Source organism: Schistocerca serialis, chromosome 3 (assembly GCF_023864345.2).
Source record: "Schistocerca serialis cubense isolate TAMUIC-IGC-003099 chromosome 3, iqSchSeri2.2, whole genome shotgun sequence".
Classification (NCBI taxonomy): domain Eukaryota; kingdom Metazoa; phylum Arthropoda; class Insecta; order Orthoptera; family Acrididae; genus Schistocerca; species Schistocerca serialis.
This window is the reverse complement of record NC_064640.1, coordinates 253,759,594-253,779,253: the sequence shown is the minus strand read 5'-3', so window position 1 is coordinate 253,779,253 and position 19,660 is coordinate 253,759,594. Positions and strand designations below refer to the sequence as shown.

Below are 19,660 nucleotides of genomic sequence, written 5' to 3'. Positions count from 1 at the left end.
GAAGAAGTATGTGCTTTTACAAACTGTTGTTATACTCGAATAATTGAAATACGGAGTTGCTGCACATATGCTTCAACTGCATTTAAGATACACCCAATAGTGAAGATTAAAGAGCAAGTTCGTAAGTAAAGACTCCAGAATACTCTGCCGGGACTGAAAGGGGCCGCTTTCTTTCGCAGATCTCGGAAAGTACTGTTCCCGTAATTGCTCTAGAAAGGAAATTGAATACGTTATTTTTTCCGAGTTTTTTTTAGCGTTACACACAGAGTTGTATTAGCGGAAACGCTGTTAAATTCTAGAGTTGGCGTTAAGAATAGAATCATGCTGAGTAAATGTGAAATGATGCAGAGTAATTTCGTTTGGGGGTAAATAATATTTCATAACAGCCTAAAAGCGCGGTCGGCGCGACGCACGGGCCGGCTGAGAACGGGCCCAAGGGCCGTTGAGTACTGCCATCTACCGCAAACTCAAAAGCTTTCGCAACAACCTGCTGCGAGTCAGTATTTTGCGCCGGCTTGCCTGTGGTGGACGTGGAGCAAGTGAGAACAAAACGAGAAGTCATGGCTACGAAGAAAGGTAATTTTATGTGAATTTCAGTAGTTTGTGGCGCTGTTGCCATACAGCAGATACGAATATGTTAGTTTTCCAGCGATGCTGTAGATTTTTCAGTTTTCATCATACTTGCTTCATCCATAATTCTGATTCGGAAAAAAGTCTTTTCACCGAATAGACGATAGTTCTCGTGAGAAATGATTGATTATACCAAAAGCATTAAGTACACTGGCAATATAGATAGCATGCCAACAAGATAAGCAGTCAAATTGCTGATTAAAATTCTCGATTTTGAACACGTTTGACATTGCGATGTGAAGAGTGACAGCCTGCAAGCAGTCCTTTAGGTTTTCATGAGGTGCCGCTTCTGAAAGAACTTGTGACCATTCGTGCTGCCCTTCTTTGTATACGTTTTCAGTACACACCAACCCCCCCCCCCCCCCCCTCCCCTCCCCAGGTAGTCCTCGTTGTTGTGGGTCCCATATACTTGAGCAGCATTCTAGGATGGGTTTTACGAGTGGTTTGTAAGCAATATCCTTTGCAGACTGCGTTTACCTAGTATTCTTCCGATGCTTAACCTACGACTAAGTCCACATATTCGTTCCATTTCATATCCCTAAAAGAGTGCCAAACCCAGGTGTTTACATGAGTTGACCGATTCCAGTTGCAACACGTCAGTACAGTAGTCGTGGGATACTACGTTTTTTCGTATTGTGAAGTGCGCGGTTTTACATTTTTCAGTGTTTAAAACAACTTTGAAATCTTACCAAAATCTGACTGAATATTTGTGAAGCTTTTTCAGACAATCCTTCATTATAGATACCGGTAACTATATCATCTGGGAAATTTCTAATGTTACTATAAATATTGTTGGCAAGGTAATTAATATATAACATGAACAGCAATGATCCTAACACACTTCCCTGTGGCACTCCCGAAGTTACTTCATCTGTCGATGACACTCCATCCAAGATAAAATGTTGCGTCCTCTGTACCACAAATTTCGCTTGATACCCCATACAGTCGTACTCTTGATAATAAACGTAGATGTGATAAAGAGACAAATGCTTTTCGGAAATCGGGAAATGCTGCATCTACCTGACTACCTTGATCGAGGGCTTTCAGGACGTCATGGGAGAAAAGTGCAAGTTGCACATGACCGAAGTTTTCGAAATCCATTCTGGTGGGCATACAGGTCATTCTGTTCGAGATATTATATCTGAGCTCAGAATATGCTCTAATATTCTACAACATTCACACAACACAGGATATTAGGCGTTTTGTCGATTACTTCTGGTACACTTCTTGGAGAGGAGTTTTACGCGTGCTTTCTACCAACTATTGAGTAAGCTTTATTGTTTGAGGGTCTGTGGTCGAGTATTGTTAAAAGAGGGCCTTAGTCGTAAATTCGATATAGTACCTGATAGGGTTCCATCAGGTCTTGGAGTTTTGTTCAGTTTTAACGACTTCAGCTGTTTCTCAACACCACTCGCACTAATATCTGTATCTCTCATCATTGCAGTGGTTCGAGAATTAAATTGGGGCAATACCTCCGGATTTTCATTTGTGAAGGAACGTTTGGAAATGCAGTTTCAGATTCTAACACGGCGGATTTGACGTATTTGTCTATTGTGTCAAATACCCTACCTCCATTTCCCATTATCCTATCCAATCGATATATGTTTATATGTTCTCCAAATATCTCACTGCTATGAATTTCAGGTTTTAATCAGCTTCCTGTGCGTAAAACAATGTGAGCTCCACATTCAGACACTGGCATTTTGTTGGGATTGCTTCGACACTGAAGTATTTCTTCCCGAAGACTGACCGAAAATATCGGAGGAAACCGAGGGAGGGTTTTTTTTTCGTCAAGTCTCCCTGAAGCACAATGTGCGTAGGCATCGTCTACAAAACATCTATACTAATACACTTTTGTATTGCGTTGTTACTTATTGCTTTTCAGTGTGGTCATCATCCTTCAGACGCCTATCCCACGTGTACACTAAGGCATCAATGCCAGCATCGGTAGTATTTGCATCAAGGTACTGCGACCAAGTCACGTCGTTTTTCTGAACGTTCATGTCAGTGTGACAACACCCAAGTGCTTCTCCAGTGTTTCGCAGAGATCGTAATCACTGGCTGCTCGACCAAACTTTGGTAGTAGCAATTGAAACGGTAGTAACAACCACGCCCTTTCGAACATTACACGTCGTGTAATATTAATAGATGCACCGTTGAAAACGTCTCATGGCGACTTGGGTCCGGTTATTTCATAATGCTTGATGTGAGTAGCCTGTTAGCAGAATGAGACGAGATTAAAACTTTCTTACAGTCGTATCTCTGTATACAATATCACGTGTAAGTAGTCTGAGGCGAAGAATTTTTAATCAGTCAATATTTTCCGAAGATCTTCACACGATATAAGGAAGAACTTGATCCTTCTATGCGCAAATTCTAATAATTAATAATAATAATACTTTTCCCACCAACACTCCATAGGTTACTGTCAACATGACAATTATAAATTAAACGCACACGTACGCATTTTACCCACTAGCGAAATTAATAACTGCAAACAAGTACTCACTTAGTAAATCGAAAGTAACCTCATTGTATAAACGAGATCTCAGTAAAGATACTTCGTTTATTCACATTAGAGAACCAGACAAAATTTTGTGGAGTTACAGTCTGTCTGAAAGCAGAACAACGAGCAGCACTCATGGTGGGGAAGTTACCTTTCGTGGAAGAACACTACAGCTGGTGTACAGGATGACTAAGAACCAATTTCTCCCCTAGCAGTGTAGAACAGTGTGCAGAGATTTACACAGATTCTATCCATATGCATTACTTCCGTTTTATTAGTAACTCATAGCTGCATTCAGTGTAACATTAACGCATATTGTGCAAAATAAACACTCTCCGGTCATGTCTGTGCACTGCGTCGCCAGTGATTCATAAGGCGTTCTGTGAAGGGTCCTTATAACTTTGTGAAACACCCTGTAGTTGCCTCTTGTGTCGTAGTGGGGTAGATAGAGTGGGGAATCACCTGCTCGATCATCAGTCTGCAGAGCTGAGGAGGAGGAATGTGCATCAACACAAACCGGCAACCCACCTTCTCTCGCGCTTCTACCGCCACGCATCTCCCCTTTCCACCCTATTATACACTTGGAACATAATTTATCCTTTAATATGGCTATACTGTAGTTAGATGAGTACCCACATTTAATATTTGGTTTAGCCCACAACATTTGACGATGAAAATTAATTTTATACTGTTAGAACAATATTTCTAATAACTGTGAGTTTTCCGTCCCCTCGTCCGCCCCATTAGCTGAATGGTCAGCGTGTTGGAATGCCACGCACGGAGGCTCAAGTTCGATTCATGGCTGGGGTAGAAGGTTTTCTCCCCATAGAGACTGGTTTTTGTGCTGTCATCATCATCATCATCATCCCCATTGTTGACGCGCAAGTCGCCCAATGTGGCGTCTCACTCAATAATACCTGCCCATGGCGGACGAACTTCCCGCCTGGGAACGCCCGGCCACTGGCGTCATACGATCATTTGCATTTACATGGAAGCTATTAGCCCTGGAAAAAGCAATGAACTGGACATTTAATGTGGTTTAACTTATTGCTGGAAAAACATTTTCGGTCGAATCTCCGGTTTTAGATTTATTCGAGACTAGAGCACTGCAGCCTTTTTTGTTCGGGTGTCATAATGTGTGAAAGGTGCTAATGCTCATAGTGACGAGGAACAACTGACGTTGTGGCAGTGATACTATGGAATTTGTCTGAATTTTAATATTTTTCGTATACTATTTTTGTCGTCAGTTTCATTCTTTGTGGATGACATCTCCAAGGTGACTGACTCCACGGTGTTTGGAATGCAACTGAATCGCGTCGCTTGGTGCATTCCACGTTTTCCTTCTGGTACCCCGCTGTGGTATCGCCTATTGGAAAGTGAACACCTTTTCCCTCCATTTTTCATTTAACAACCTGGTTATGGATGTCCTGTATCTGTATTACAGGCAAACTTCTCCTGTATTTTAATTTTTGGCCAACTGGAGAATTTATTACCCTGTAGGCTTTAATTTATTGTTTGCCCACATGGTGATTCTACGCTACCATTATTATTATGCACAGCTTCTTTAAAACTTGCTTCTGTTTCATCAGTACGCGCAGTTCATTGTTCTAAATTTCACTAACAAGGAAACATTACCAACTCGACCTCATATTTTAAGGAGTAAAAATTGCAATTGCAAGATCTCAGCCACAGCAGTCGAACCCGCCCGAAAAATTGTACTATAATTCTGATATTACGTGGCTATGACCATGTTAATATACAGCTTTTAAATTTCGCGCGGACCGGTTGTTCGTCACTCGCTCCGCCCCATGGCAGCCATCAAGTACTCGAGCATGAATTGCTGTAAAGCAGAGTGACAACCGGAGCACCCCTATTTGTGGGATGTTGAAGGCGACGGAGGAGAGGTGGACACATCTGCCAAACGTGTTTTGGAATCTTTTTCGAGAACAGATGTTGTTATACGCGAAAAATAGGTAAGTATGGCACATAGTCAGTCAGTCCCACGAACAAATACGTTCAGTATTATTTAACAATATTGTCGCATTGATATTCAGCAACAGAAGAATTATTATGAATTATTTTCGATTTGCAATTTACCCATGACAACCAAGTTGAAGAACAGCCCGTCTCCTGCATATGTACTTCAATTAAACATAGTTAGCTTTAAAATCTAAAGAAAACAACACGCAACAGTCGTGTTGACACAGAAATAGCACTCCGCTGCATTTGTAAATCGTTAACATAAAATTTTTCAAAGTAAATAGATCTCTGATATAAGCTAATGGTAAGAAACCGCGCCCTTTGTCATTATGAAAAATGCATGTTACCAGGGTCACAGCAGTATTTCACAAACCTCTTACTCACTGCACTGTACAGACCGGGCGAAGAGGCGCAGTGGTTAGCTTGCTGGACTCGCATTCGGGAAGACGACGGTTCGACCCCGCGTCCGGCCATCCTGATTTAGGTTTTCCGTGATTTCCCTAAATCGCTTCAGGCAAATGCTGGAATGGTTCCTTTGAAAGGGCACGGTCGACTTCGTTCCCCATCCTTCCCTATTCCGATGGGACCGATAACCTCGCTGTTTGTTACCTCAAATCAACCAACCACTGTACAGTACTTCGCGCTGCGACTGAAGAGGGGCATAACGAGTGACAAGCAGCCGGTGCGCGCGAAATTTAAAAGCTGAGCATTCGGTGGGTCATAAGTGAGCACTATCAGAATTATGGCCCAAATTTTCGTGTGAGATCAATTTCTGGGGCTGATATCTTGCAAATGTGTTTCTCTGTAAATTTTTATACGGCGCGAATCTAAATTTCTCATTCATTCATTTATTTTCTGACGCTGCTCAATGTAGACTCTCTATGAATTTTCGTTGAATTTCCCGCTCAAACGACTACGAGTTTCATTATTGTAACATTTCCCCTCATACGTGATATATCGTGTTGTTTCATCGTTTTAGACTCGTCATTGCACCTAGGAAACCATTGTATTAACTCTGTTAATTTGTGAAAGTCTGGTTTATTCCTAAGGTGGGTTTCGCTAGCGAGCGAGCCTTAAAAAGTGAACCTAAGAGAATAAGGTGACGTCACTTACTGCGTTCTTAGGAAGCTGTTTTCTCATCAAATTTAATTCAATACTTCCTTTTCTTGTCTACACGAACTATACGTATATATTTGTCTTGTGGTCGATCTTAACGTCTTTCACAAAGGTATTCTGTTTGCTGATTTCGTCACTTGAACGCATTCGGGAGGACGACGGTTCAGTCCCACGTCCGGCCATCCTGATTTAGGTTTTCCGTGATTTCCCTACATCACTTCAGGCAAATGCCGGGATGGTTTCTTTGAAAGGGCACGGCCGATTTCCTTCCCCATCCTTCCCTAATCCGAGCTTCTGCTCCGTCTCTAATGACCTCGTTGTCGACGGGACGTTCAACACTAATTTCCTCCTCCTCCTCCTCACTTGAAGATAAATTTCTCGAATATACGGTTCTTCAATGACTTGGTGGACGGGTCGAAAGTAGCCTCAATGCAAGTGCCAACTTTTTGGATCAGGAATGCGCACAATAACTGTGGAACATACTCGTCTACTTACGCACGGAAGTTCCTGTCGACTTTAGGCCCTGATGTTGAGCCAGTTTGTCAACTTCTAATGACTCCCTGATATCCGTAACGCACAGCTCTATATCAAAGTGGTGAAGCTACCTATCGACGTGATAAATATTTTCAGTAATACCCAGGCCTTCCAAAGTGTCGATGAGGCACTACGTTTGCAGAAGACATACTAGTCGAAAATGAGAAATGAACATCCTGAGACAATGGTGTCACATCAATAAAACTTCATTCATAGGTTGTACACTAAATGTGATCACAATACAGTGTTATACTGCTGTAGACACGCAATCTTGAATAACAAATTCATTAGCTAAAATAAGTGTCGGTAGTCACAACAGAGTTCACGCTGCTTTCATCTGTATCTGCAACTGGTCAAGGGATGTCGCCGCCAATATAAAGACCGAAGCAAAGAACTTACCATGTCCCACACATGTTCAGTGGCAGCCGGCCGTTGTGGCCGAGCGGTTCTAGGCGCTTCAGTGTGGAACTGCGCTGCTGCTACGGGCGCAAGTTCGAATCCTGCCTCGGGCATGGATGTGTGTGATGTTCTTAGGCTAGTTAGGTTTAAGCAGTTCTAAGAATAGGGGACTGATGACCTCAGATGTTAAGTCCCATAGTGCTTAGAGCCATTTGAACCATTTTTTGCTCAATGGCTGATAGGTCTTGTGACTCTGATGGCCAGTGGAGCAGACGAACATGGTGGCAAGCGCGTTGGATAACGCGAGAAGTGTGACAACGAACATTGGTTACTAATATGTATGTTGTTACGAATATATCTCATACTGTTTCTGTGTACAAAAATTATAGATTTTGGCCGTACACGCCATGGTGCAGGATTTGGCTGCGTATATCGCTGTCAGATGCTCCCGTCCGTTCAAAAAGTTTCGAGACTCGATTTAAAGAAATAGGCGAGATGGTGGTTTCAGTGCTTTAGGTGTTGCACATAGTCTCTCCTCATTTAACTGCAACGCACAGAACTTTCATAAAACCACGTGAAACTGTCACAAAACTGTTTGGGATGCTGTTGAACTAGCGCGTTGCATTGACTTGAATGTCGGTTATGTCGTCAGCGTGTCGACCTTTCATGTGAATTTTTGCACTTCTTAGTTTTGTGGTAGGTTCATACTAATAATACAGAGTCTCGGCACTCATGATGATTCCTTCTAGGAAAGGACTGTCGACGTTTTGCATTTCAACCAAGTCGCGACAGGCGTCCACACTTCCTTATTTTTATTCGGGAATCGAGGTGTGTGGGACATGTGCGACAAACTTTGCACACACTTTTCTCTTCTTCGAAACATTTTGGAGAATGCCTTGAACACTTTAGTTTGGGATGTTGTTCCATTGCGATTTGTGTCACAACAAGCGTGACACACAACGGCCGCAGGTCAACTATTTAACACTGCCTGCTCACAACCGACTGGTGGAATGCGCATATGCTGTTTACAGTTGCTAGTTGAAGGTGCCACCGTGGTTACTCCGCTGACGTCGCTTATACGCCAAGAATGAAACCAGTGTCGGAACTTGTTCCCGTTGGAAGGACGGTGTCCACTACGATAGTTGCCGCTTTCCCGATCGGCTTCACATTCGCGAAGTAGCATCAAAGGCGCCAAGGGAGAATGTACTCTCATCACTAAGATAACTTCACTCTATCCGTGCCTCCTGTTGCGTCTGTCACTATATCATGGGAGGCAGGCTGTGCGTTGATATGTGATACAAGAGCTTGCTAGTGACTCTAACTGAAACTGTGGGTGCAACATTGTTCTAATTTGTGGTGAGGTCGCGGTTTGATCAGCAATAGCAGCTCCTCTGATCAGCGCCCGAGGCCTGAATTTGTATTGCATTGCCTCCTAGAACCAGTACGAGGAACATAGACGCTGAGGACAGCAGCTTCTCCGTTTCCGAGATGCTCGTCACAAGGTGCGGGGCCTTATCACTCTGCCCTTTGTCAAGTCGCCTACGTCAGCGTATCTCCCCATTTGTGATCCATATCGCCGCGAGAATGATTCGCCATCCGTTTCTGTTACGCTTATATACTTTCATGGTAACTGAAGTATTGTTTTGGCTCGTCTTTGTATTTGAAGCTCCATTATTTTTGAAAACCATCATTATGGTTTGAGCATGATGTCATTTTCGCATACATCTGAATGTTTTACCTCATGATCTCTGAGTAAAAGGATCCAGATCATTTTCTGTTAGCACAAGGTTCAGGAGTGTAGCTGTCAGACTTGCATATTTCATGTTCTTGCTATCAAATGTCACTATTTATGTCTGATTAAAGTCATTTGTAGTCAGACATTACAACCAGCAATCGATTTCCGTATTAATCTTCTGGTGCTATGTCCGTTGCATTATGCACAGATCTGTTAACTATAGCTATGCCTATTCGATAACGTACGCAGAGAAGGGCTGATAAATTCTTTGTTTCTCTGTCTCAGCTAATTAATGTTTGGGTCTGGGATTATTCGTATTCTTCATAATGTACCATTCATGCAGTGTTCATACATGAGACTAAATGTCCGTGAAGATTCATCCAGATCAGATGTTTTTTAGGAAGGTTTTTTAAAGTTAGATAAAGTAAAGTTCTTGAAAAAACGTAGAATGCTGAGAAAAATAACGTTACCTTGATAAATTTGTTAGAGTGCATAGGATTATGAATTACTTAAATTTTGTTTGTAGCACGAAGTCTGAACAATCTGCTGTGTAGACTTTGCTGCTTTGGAACTCATGGAATCCGACTAGAAAATACGGTGGCCTACGTCAGAATGTTTGTCACAGATATTTAGAGACCAAACTTATACCAGATTCATCACAATCACGGTTAAAATATAGGTTCATTATTGTTTTAAAAAAAGTTTGTGCAGAACTTTGCGTATGTACCTTCAGACTGATTTAACAGTTGAAGAACAGCTGTACTCTAAATGAAGGAATGTCTTTTGACACGAGTAAATAGAAATGTTTTAATAGTGGAAGATGTGTGATTGTGAGACTGCGATAGAAAACGTTTATGGTATCATAGGAGAATGTTCACAACTTTTCGATAATTGCGAGGTCTAAATCGTCTCATTCAAATGTCAATAAATGTCGTTTTCTTTGTGATTCATGTGAAATTCATTATTGGATGGTGGTGAGCGAATCTGTACGACGATGTTATATGTTGATTCATTCCGTTCAATGATCGTATAGTGTTTACATACAGATTGGGATCTGCTACCTCGTAATGATAACCAATCCATACACGTGAGCGCCGTAAGAAGTTTCCCGTTGGGTTCCTGTCCTTGTTCACTACGGAAGCAAGTACTGTAGCAGACAATGTTGAGTAATTGAAGAAAAAGAGCTTAACGGTAAAGAGGGAGGGATGTCACACTGTTACTAAACCATTTTATTTAACCAAGCTATTTTATTCAAAGGACGTCATAATTTATAGTTTATTCACTACTTAATTACAGTTATAAGGTCTCCAATTGTATGTTCGTACAAAATGCCCTATTTTACACCCTGTAATGACGACAACAGATAGGCGGGAACCGCGAGTTGGTACCAGATGCAATCTTAAATTTTTCGAGGATTTAGTAATCTAAGATAAAGTACCATTTCTGCTCAAAAGTATTTAGACACATATCAGCAGACTTTAATATGGGTCGTGTCCACCCTTGACGATTATGATTGCTTGAACTCTGCAGGGAGGGGGAGGGGGGGGGTGTACTTTCAATGAGGTGTCTAAACGTCTGCGGATGGATGGCAGCCTGTTCTTCCTCAAGAGCCCAAACCAGAGAAGACAATAAATGTTGGACGCTGGGATCTGCAACTCATCCCAAACGTGTTCCATTGGGTTTTGCGTCGGGAGTTTGTGTAGGCCACTCCATTTCAGGAATGTTACTGTCCACAAATTGTTGCCTCGTAAATCCTGCTTCATGACAAGGTGCATTGTCGTGCTAATACAATCAATCATCGTGTCCTAACTGTTCCTCTCCTGTACACAATATACAGTGCTGTAAAATGTGTTAACATCCTTACGCACTATGCGCTTTGTTAAGCGCAATAAGGGTACCATACGCTAACCACGAGAAACACCCCCATACTGTAACACTATCGCCTCCACACGTCACTGCTGGCATTACACGTGATGGTAGGTACTGTTCTCCATACATTCGCCAGACCCAAATCCTTCTGTTGCGTTAGCACATGGTCTAGCCTGATTCATCACTCCCCAGTCGCCGGTGCTGCTACGGTCGCAGGTTCGAATCCTGCCTCGGGCATAGATGTGTGTGATGTCCTTAGGTTAGTTAGGTTTAAGTAGTTCTAAGTCTGGGGGACTGATGACCTCAGATGTTAAGTCCCATAGTGCTCAGAGCCATTTGAACTCCCCAGTCATCCACTGTCCAACGGCGTTGCTCTCTACACCACCCCAAGCGTCGCTTAGCTTAGCTTGTACCTTATGAGGAGTGGCGCGACCATTGTGCCCCATTCTTTTTAATTCCCTACTCACTAGGATTGTGCTAGCTGGACTGCTGGTGGCAGTTTGGAACTCACGATTCCTTCCGCTTTTTACAACCACAGTCCGCAGTGCTCGACGGTCGCTGTCTGTCAGTACATGAGGTCTGCCTGGTCTTGGTTTAGCTGTGATTGTTACTTCGCGTTTCCACTTCACAGTCACATCACCAACAGTCAACTTGGGCAGCTTTGGAAGGGTTGAAATGTCCCTGATGGATTCTGCTGTTACTGCTTCTCTACTGTCATCACAGTACTCCTCCCATCCTTTTATACTGGCGGGCCTGCCTCTCATTACATCTAGTAGTCATTTCCGCATTATTTAGGGGTGTCGAGGTAATTTGTTCAGATAGTGTATAATGGCGCTGTTGGGCCCCATCAGACAACCAATATTCGATATAGATTGAAAACTACTGTACTGCCTTCATTTTATGTCTAGCGGAAGGGCAATACGAGCAAGATATTGAGAGGTTAGGGCGTTTATGGAGGCACTCGGAAGCTCATTTTTTCCGGCAGTTCATTCGCGAATGGGACACGAAAGGAAGTAGCAAAAAAAGAACTAAGTACCCTCCGTCACACACTAGTGTACATGAAAGTGTAGTTGAAAGTCAGGTCAGGTGAGTTCATTGGATTATTCTTTACCGGTAGTATTGGATTATTCCCTTTCATTCTTCATCCCGCTCCGCTGTATACATGTCTTATTAAATATAAGTCCACTTCAAGAAATGACTTAGTTGCTTGATCGAAGTATCCGTGAAAATATGGACACACACTCTTAAATATAACCACTGCTGGGTATTTCAGCTCTTTTGGTTTTTTATGGCATTCCTGTATCTTCTTTATTCGTTGTTTCTGTTGACAATAAAATGTCTGTAAGTAAATTTCGACGTGTACGTTATGTGATTGAAGGTTTCCGAGAAAACATGCAGAGAGAGTGAAGTTACCGGAGGTAAAGTGCGTGCGGTAAGAATATCTCGAGCTCATATTTGCTGTCTACACTCAAAGAACTATTCGGCGATGAGCATCGTGGATACCAGCATGAAAAAGTCGTTCAAACTGCGTTATTCGCTGTGCAATGATTCGCAACTAAAAAGGTGTTGGCCTACACAGAATGCTGGTCTGAACCTGAATGAATGTGTACTGGGTATTTTGGAACGCTAATTTAGTTTCAGACCTTAAAGACTCACGCTGATATATGCCATTACTTACGTATCCCATGAATAATTCATCGATATTCTTCGTAAAATCCTTTCGTGTCTAGTCGGAAGTATGCCTAAACGAGTGGAATCTGGGAAGACGCCACTGCATAAGTTAGAGCCTTTAGCGAACTTGGACTACAGTTTGAAGTGGGTGCGCAGTAACCTTAGTACAAGCAGTGTACGAACATCTTCAGCGCCATGAGTAAGCTTTCATGTGCCTAGTAAGTAGCTTCAACCTTCTAACCAAACTTGTAATAGGAAATAAGTTTCTTCTGCAAGTCTTGAATGCTTTCTATACAACGGCACTTAAACGAAAGCACTTAGGCTGAATTTTTAGACGTCTTATTCGTCGCATAACTTGTTTCGTTCGGATTTTCAGGCAGTTATTGAGTGTTTATTAAGGATAAGGTGCAGCCAGCGCATATGAAAATGATAACCTAACCCCACGATGTGCTCCGGTTCGTTTTGGTTCATAAATTGTGCTGTTCTTAATGGTTTGACAGACAGTCGGTGCACTTAAGACGCAAAATATCTCACCCTGGCAAGAAAAGTGACACAGGCCGAAAAAACGGCATCTTTAGTTCAAGTCATTGAAAAATACGTGTGAAGTGCTTCAACGTGCACGAAAAATATAATGGAATTTACTGCCAACAATACTTACTTGAAATCTGAAGGAAACTTATACTATATCAGTATAACATGTATAGAATTAATTCTAAGGTACTGAATTTTTTAGTTGTGTCGCTGTTGTTGACGGGGTGCGATAATATGCACAGGTATAACCCTGACCAAAGAATCTGACGAAGTAAGTTTCTCCTGCAAGCTCTGAACACTGTGTGCGAATATGCACTTAAGTGAATTCTGTATTTCTTGTTCAGCGATTATCTTTGCACATTTTCCCGCCTTAAGTGCATTCACTATCTGTCAAACCATTAAGAACAGTATAATGTGTGAACCAAAATGGACGGAAGCAAATATTATTACTACGCTGCCATTTTCATACGTAGGTCGCCTTGTTATTGCTAAACACTCGAAAATATTTCACAAACCGAAACTATATGCTTGATGCCTAATTGGATAATTTAAATTTGTCGTATTCCTCACTTTTTAGCCGTTGGCTACAGAAATAAGAGTCCAACGTCTGACATCCTTCATGAGCCCACGAGCTTATAGTGGAAGACTTTACTTTTCTTCTTATCTTATTCTTTCGATAAACTCGTGTGAAGCTTACTAAGACTATTTGTCTGGTCCGTTCCTCCATACTGTTAACATTTCTTTTGTCCTACTAAATCCCTGTACAAAGCGGTAGATAACATATCAAAAGTTCATTTCGTTTCATTTCATCATATTTAGCATTTGATACAAAAATATTTTTTCTTGCTTTGTAAGACTGTTTCTCTACAATAAGCACATTTTAGCATTCAAACTTGACTTACTCTACGAATTCTCCCTTATTTAATCCAATTATTGTATAAACATATCCGAAAAATCTGAAACTAAGAAAGCTCTTTAGTTAAAGTTTATGCCATAAAGAACGCCGTACAGGTGAAGTCATTCAAGTGCAGCAGTCATTCTACTTCAGCTACTGACAATCGTAGAACAGAGACAAATCACATTTCTCATGTCTGTAACATGTGAAATGCAGAAACAGAAAGTGCTACTGGGTGAAATGGCGCAGTGGTTAAGGCACAGTAATCATTTATAGCAGGAATGAAGTTTAAATCTGGTGACAGACACGTTGATTTAGGTTTTCCGTTGTTTTTCAAAGCATTTCTGATGAATGATGCCAGTTTCTTCAACAAAGAAACGACTGGATCCTTCTGCATTTGTTTCGTGTGTAATACACTCTTCATTCAGTGTCTCAAAACCTAACAAAAATGGTTCAAATGGCTCTGAGCACTATGGGACTTAACATCTGATGTCATCAGTCCCCTAGAACTTAGAACTACTTAAACCTAACTAACCTAAGGACATCACACACATCCATGTCCGGGGCAGGATTCGAACCTGCGACCGTAGCGGTCGCCCGGTTCCAGACTGAAGCTCCTAGAACCGCTCGGCCACAATGGCCGGCCAAAACCTAACAAAAAAGGACTTGAAGCTCATAGTAATGTGTGTATTGTGTATTAAACTGGGGACCTAGAAACAACGGAGAGGCTTCGTCCCACCGTAGCCCTCAGTGGTTCACAGCCCCACAGCAGGCCACCGCAGTCCACTCACCCTACTGCCGCCACACACCGAACCCTTGGTTATTGTGCGTTTCGGCCCCCAGTGGACCCCCCGGGAGCATCTCATACCAGATGAGTGTAACCCCAAATGTTTGCGTGATAGAGTAATTATGGTGTACACGTACGAGGAGATAGTGTTTGCGCAGCAATCACCAACATAGTGCAACTGAGCGGAGTAAGGGGAACCAGCCTGCATTCGCCGAGGTAGATGACAAACCGCCTTAAAAACCAGCCACAGGCTGGCCGGCACACCGGACCTCGACACTAATCCGCCGGGCGGATTCGTGCCCCACTCCTTCCCGCTCGGAAGCAGCGCATTAGACCGCGCGGGTAATCGAGCGGGCTTTCATAGTAGTATACTACCATCCGTTCTCAATTGTTGAAGTTCCATTTCGTTTTTTTGTGACTTTAGAAAAGGTATATCTGTTTCTTGTTAGCAAACATAATTTTTATTACCAACCCGTATCTTTAATTTTTTGTCCATTCTATAAACCCAGTTAATCTCAAATTCATATTAATATGTTTCTAATAGCATTATGTACATAGAATAATGTGGACTACTGTAAAGGAAGCTGCTAAGCTGTATTTGAATTCAGAAGCGACGTTTGTAGGCTCGATTAACGTGGGAGAGAATGCAGCCTCTGCGACGGAAACTTTCCCATTGAACTGCTGTAAAACGTCTTCCGCTGGGCGACATGATAGCGAGAAGAATAAAACGGGTAAAGTAAGCGGCGGTGCTGACCCCGCTAATATAATTTTTCTCGCCCGCCCAGAATAATAAACAGAAAGGAGAGAGGTACTAAAGTTACATGTCTAGTGTGATTCTCAGAACGCTTTTAACAGCTCAGATGCGAACGGATATACAGAGAGTGAATATAAATATGGAAACACCAAAAACACAACACATTACCGTGTCTAATACGATGTGGTAAAACAGCTGGCGTTCAAATCAGATTCCAGTCATTTCTGAATGGTTAAACGCAGATCCTGGGTGGTTTTCAAGGATATCTTATACCACTGTCTGTGCAAAACAGTGGCAAGTTCACGTAACAGCGATGGAGGTGGATAGCGATCACGCACCCGTCTCTCCAAAGTGTACCACAAAGGCCTAATAGTACTGAGATATGGCGACTTTGGTGGCCGGGGTAGATGCGACAATTCATCGTCGTGCTCATAAAACCAGCCCTGGACGACGCAAGCTGTGTGAACAAGGACCCTGCTGTCTTGCAACACAGCACCACCACCGGGGAACAAACAATATACCATGGGATGGACCTGATCAACCAAAATGGTCAAATAATCCTTGGCAGTAATGCGACCTTGCAGAGTAACAGTGGAGCCCATTGAATACCACGATGTGGTATGTTTCACCCTTCGGACGTAAACTCGGCCAGAAGTTGGAAACAGTGTGAAACAAGACTCATCTGACCAAATCACTTTCTTCCATTGCTCCACAACCCATGTTTTCCTGTTACGGACACTTGCATCACTGATGAATCGTTCTGGAATTCCAGCTCGCCCCACAATTCCCTGCTTATGGAGTTCCCTTCATCTTGTTTCGGTGCTGACCGGGTTCTCGAGTGCGATATTCGGTTCTGAGTTGATGTTTTTTCGCTCTCGCCGTATGCGGTATAAATCTTCGATACGGTGCCTCTTCAGCTCCATTCGTTACAGAAGCACCCCCCCCCCCCCCCTCCCCATCCGAGCACCAACAGTTTGCCCACGTTCAAATGCACTAAGCTCCGACATAATACACACACATCTACACAGAACTCTTTTATGACCACGACTGACAGTTGCAAAGTATGCATAGAGGATATTGCACAAGTGCCGTTCGTGGTCAAATACAACAGCGCAGCCTGCAGGCTGGTCTAGCATCTGCAATTATGTTCAAAAATGCATTTCTCGCGGTGTTTCCATGTTTTTGTTTAACCCCTGTAACTATGGAGAGTGAAGCGTTTATGTACGTCACTCGCTGTAGCAGCATTGTTTTTAGGTGTTAGGGAAACGACGTTTTTCATAACCGTGCTGTCCTTTCTTCAAGGCCGTAACTCACTGACGACTTCAAGCGCTTCTCGGGAAGTTTTCTGTGCCTTTACTTTACCACAACAGATAAGTAATGTAGCGCTTTCGCGATTAATGGCTTCTTAGGAAGAATTCACTAGCAGTAAAATCGCACAATAAAGCACGGAACTGGGCGGTGCAGTGATTAAGATACTGTTGTCCTGATACTGAACTCGCTGGACAAGATTTTAGTCCTCTCCCTTTAAAAGAGCACACTGGTCACTTTGGAGCGCTGTAGATGGTGCAGAATTGATACCAGTTGGCCATGTGGCCCTCCACCCCCGACGAATGGCAGTAAAGAACCGTAGTGTTTGGACGGGCCCTTGACCACACCATGAATGAAGTTGCTCGATTTGTTGATATACCGGTGTGGACTGTCCAACGTGTCTACAAGGAATGGCGTACCACTCACACGGCCGGCCGGAGTGGCCGAGCGGTTCTAGGCGCTACAGTCTGGAACCGCGCGACCGCTACGGTCGGAGGTTCGAATCCTGCCTCGGGCATGGATGTGTGTGATGTCCTTAGGTTAGTTAGGTTTATGTAGTTCTAAGTTCTAGGGGACTGATGACCTCAGAAGTTAAGTCCCATAGTGCTCAGAGCCATTTGAACCATTTTCAACCGCTCACACGCCATATGAACAGAAACTCTGCGGTAGCCGACTGGAGGCGTGAGTGTAGTCCGCCGACTCGCGATTTTTCCTCTTTTCAAATAATGCAAGGCGCAGAGTGCGCCGACGACACGATAAGGCTCTTCATCCACAATGTATGGAGGATGTATTCCTGGCTGGAGGTAGTGGTGTGGTATTTTGGGGGTGTTTTTCGTATCTTGACGTAGGCCCACTCATTTAGATAACCGTGAACATGAACCAAGATGTTGGTGACCAATTATTGTTTTTCTTCTACATCTTAGTGATAGTGTGAGGACTCCTGCCTTCCGAGATGCCAACAGCCCCGTTCACAGACCTGCACGCATAAATTTCTGTAACTACTTGGAGCAGCGGGTGAAACGTAGCAATCAACATCCCCGCAATTTGGTATCTCTGTGGGATCTTAATCATGAATGAGTAACTTCAGCTGGATGTGACGTACCTGAAGAAACTTGAGAATTCTTTTCCTCGCCAAATTGATGCCACCATTAAGGCTAGAGGCGGTATTAGCGTGATATCTCCTGGCAGACCGGTTTGTTGTCTGATGCTCCTGCAGTATGTCGTATTCGTCCACAACTATGTAAAATGAAAGGTAAAGCTGCCCTCAAAAGCAAAACAAAAGCTCGCGTGTTGTTGATGGAATGCCAAACAGAATTCTGAAAAGTTGCTAGAACTTAATAAGTCATGTCCTTGGTAATATATGCAATGCATCACTGGCATAGGGAATTTTTCCAGACATGTTAAAGTATACAATTGTTAAACCTCTATATTAGAAAGGTGACAAGACAGACTTAAACAGTTATCATCCAGTTTCCTTAGTGACATCTTTTTCCGGTATATTCGAAAAAGTAATGTACTCAAGGCTGTCAAGAGTAGTCTCACACGTAAGTGGTAACACTTTGCTTAGCATATCAGAGTTTGGATTTCAGAAGGGTTGCTTAAATAATAAAATATCTCCAGTTGGTATTTTTTGTGATCTTTCCAAGGCGTTTAATTGTGTAGACCATGTTACTCACTTGTAAAAACTCTAGTTTTATGGAACTGATGGCTGTATGCACAGCTGGATTGAATCATACTTACAAGCAGAATGCAAAAAGTTGTACTGAATAATTCAAACAGTGTTGGAAGGGTAGAAAATTTTAGTGACTGGCAAGAAATCGCAATGGGAGTCCGACAGGATTCAATTCTGGGTCCACTCCTATTCCTTCCACGTAACATTCAATAATCTGAATTGATACTTTTTGCAGACAGTACTAGTGTTATAATAAATTACATTTTGAAAAAGCACACTAGAATCAATTCTGCAGAATAGGTCATACCAACAATTTATGTAGTACATGACCAGGAGTCTGTAAACAGAGTAGAATATTCCAAATTTTTCGGTGTACATATTGATGAAAACTTGAACTGGAGGAAGCATATTACTGAGCTTGTCAAACAATTAAGCTCAGCTACTTTTGCTCTTCGTATAAGTGCTGAACTTGGAAACAAAATAATCAACCTGCTGACATATTTTGCATATTGTCACTCAATAATGTCGTATGGAATACTTTTCTGGGATAACTCGTCATTTAGGAAGAAATTATTTATTGCACAAAGACGAGCAGTAAGAATAATATGGGTTGTTCCCTCACGGACGTGATGAAGATTCCTCTTCAATGAGCTAGGCATTTTAACTGCGCTGTTTTAATACATATATTCGCTAATGAAATACGTCATGAATAATCCATCACAATTTTTGAAGAACAGTGATGTCCATACGTACATCACTAGAGGGAAAGATAATCTGTATTACCAATTATTAAAATTGTCATTGGCTCAGAAAGGAGTTCAATATGCAGCAGTAAAAATTTTTGATCATTTGTTCAATACCACAAAATGTTTGACAGTTAGTAAAGCACGTTTTAAATCTAACTTAGTCATTTCTCCTGGGCAACTCCTTCGGTTCCGTTGACGTATTGCTGCTTAAAAACTGGCATACAGCTAAAAAAAAACTTTTTTAAAGCGTGGTTGCGTGAGTATGATTGAAAAAGAAATGTGTTCGTTAATGTTATCACCAAGCATGTATATATATCCTGTAAACTGACATGTTACACGCCATTTCGATAAAAGAATCGTTCAAATGATCTACGGAACATGTAACTAACTCAAACCCAGAGGTTGGTGTGAACACGACAGTGCTTAACTAGGTATGGTCGTAATGCCCTTTGTATCCTTCCGACTTCTGAACTGACTTATCCACTCAGATATGGGGGGCAGGGAGACCTACAACTTAATGTGGACTG

At 42.4% G+C, this 19,660-nt stretch overlaps 1 protein-coding gene across 2 annotated transcripts in view; it reads left to right on the top strand.

The window, feature by feature from the left end:
* Positions 1–483: 483 nt before the first annotated feature.
* LOC126470008 (glucose-6-phosphate 1-dehydrogenase) overlaps positions 484–19,660 on the top strand; it is a 304,403-nt gene continuing 285,226 nt past the window's right edge. Inside the window, exon 1 of one of the 2 annotated variants that reach the window (XM_050097482.1) lies at positions 484–576. In XM_050097482.1, the coding sequence (XP_049953439.1) occupies positions 561–576 (16 nt within the window). In that variant the 5' untranslated portion in view covers positions 484–560. The remainder of the gene's footprint in view (positions 577–19,660) is intronic. The other variant, XM_050097481.1, reaches the window with a different exon arrangement.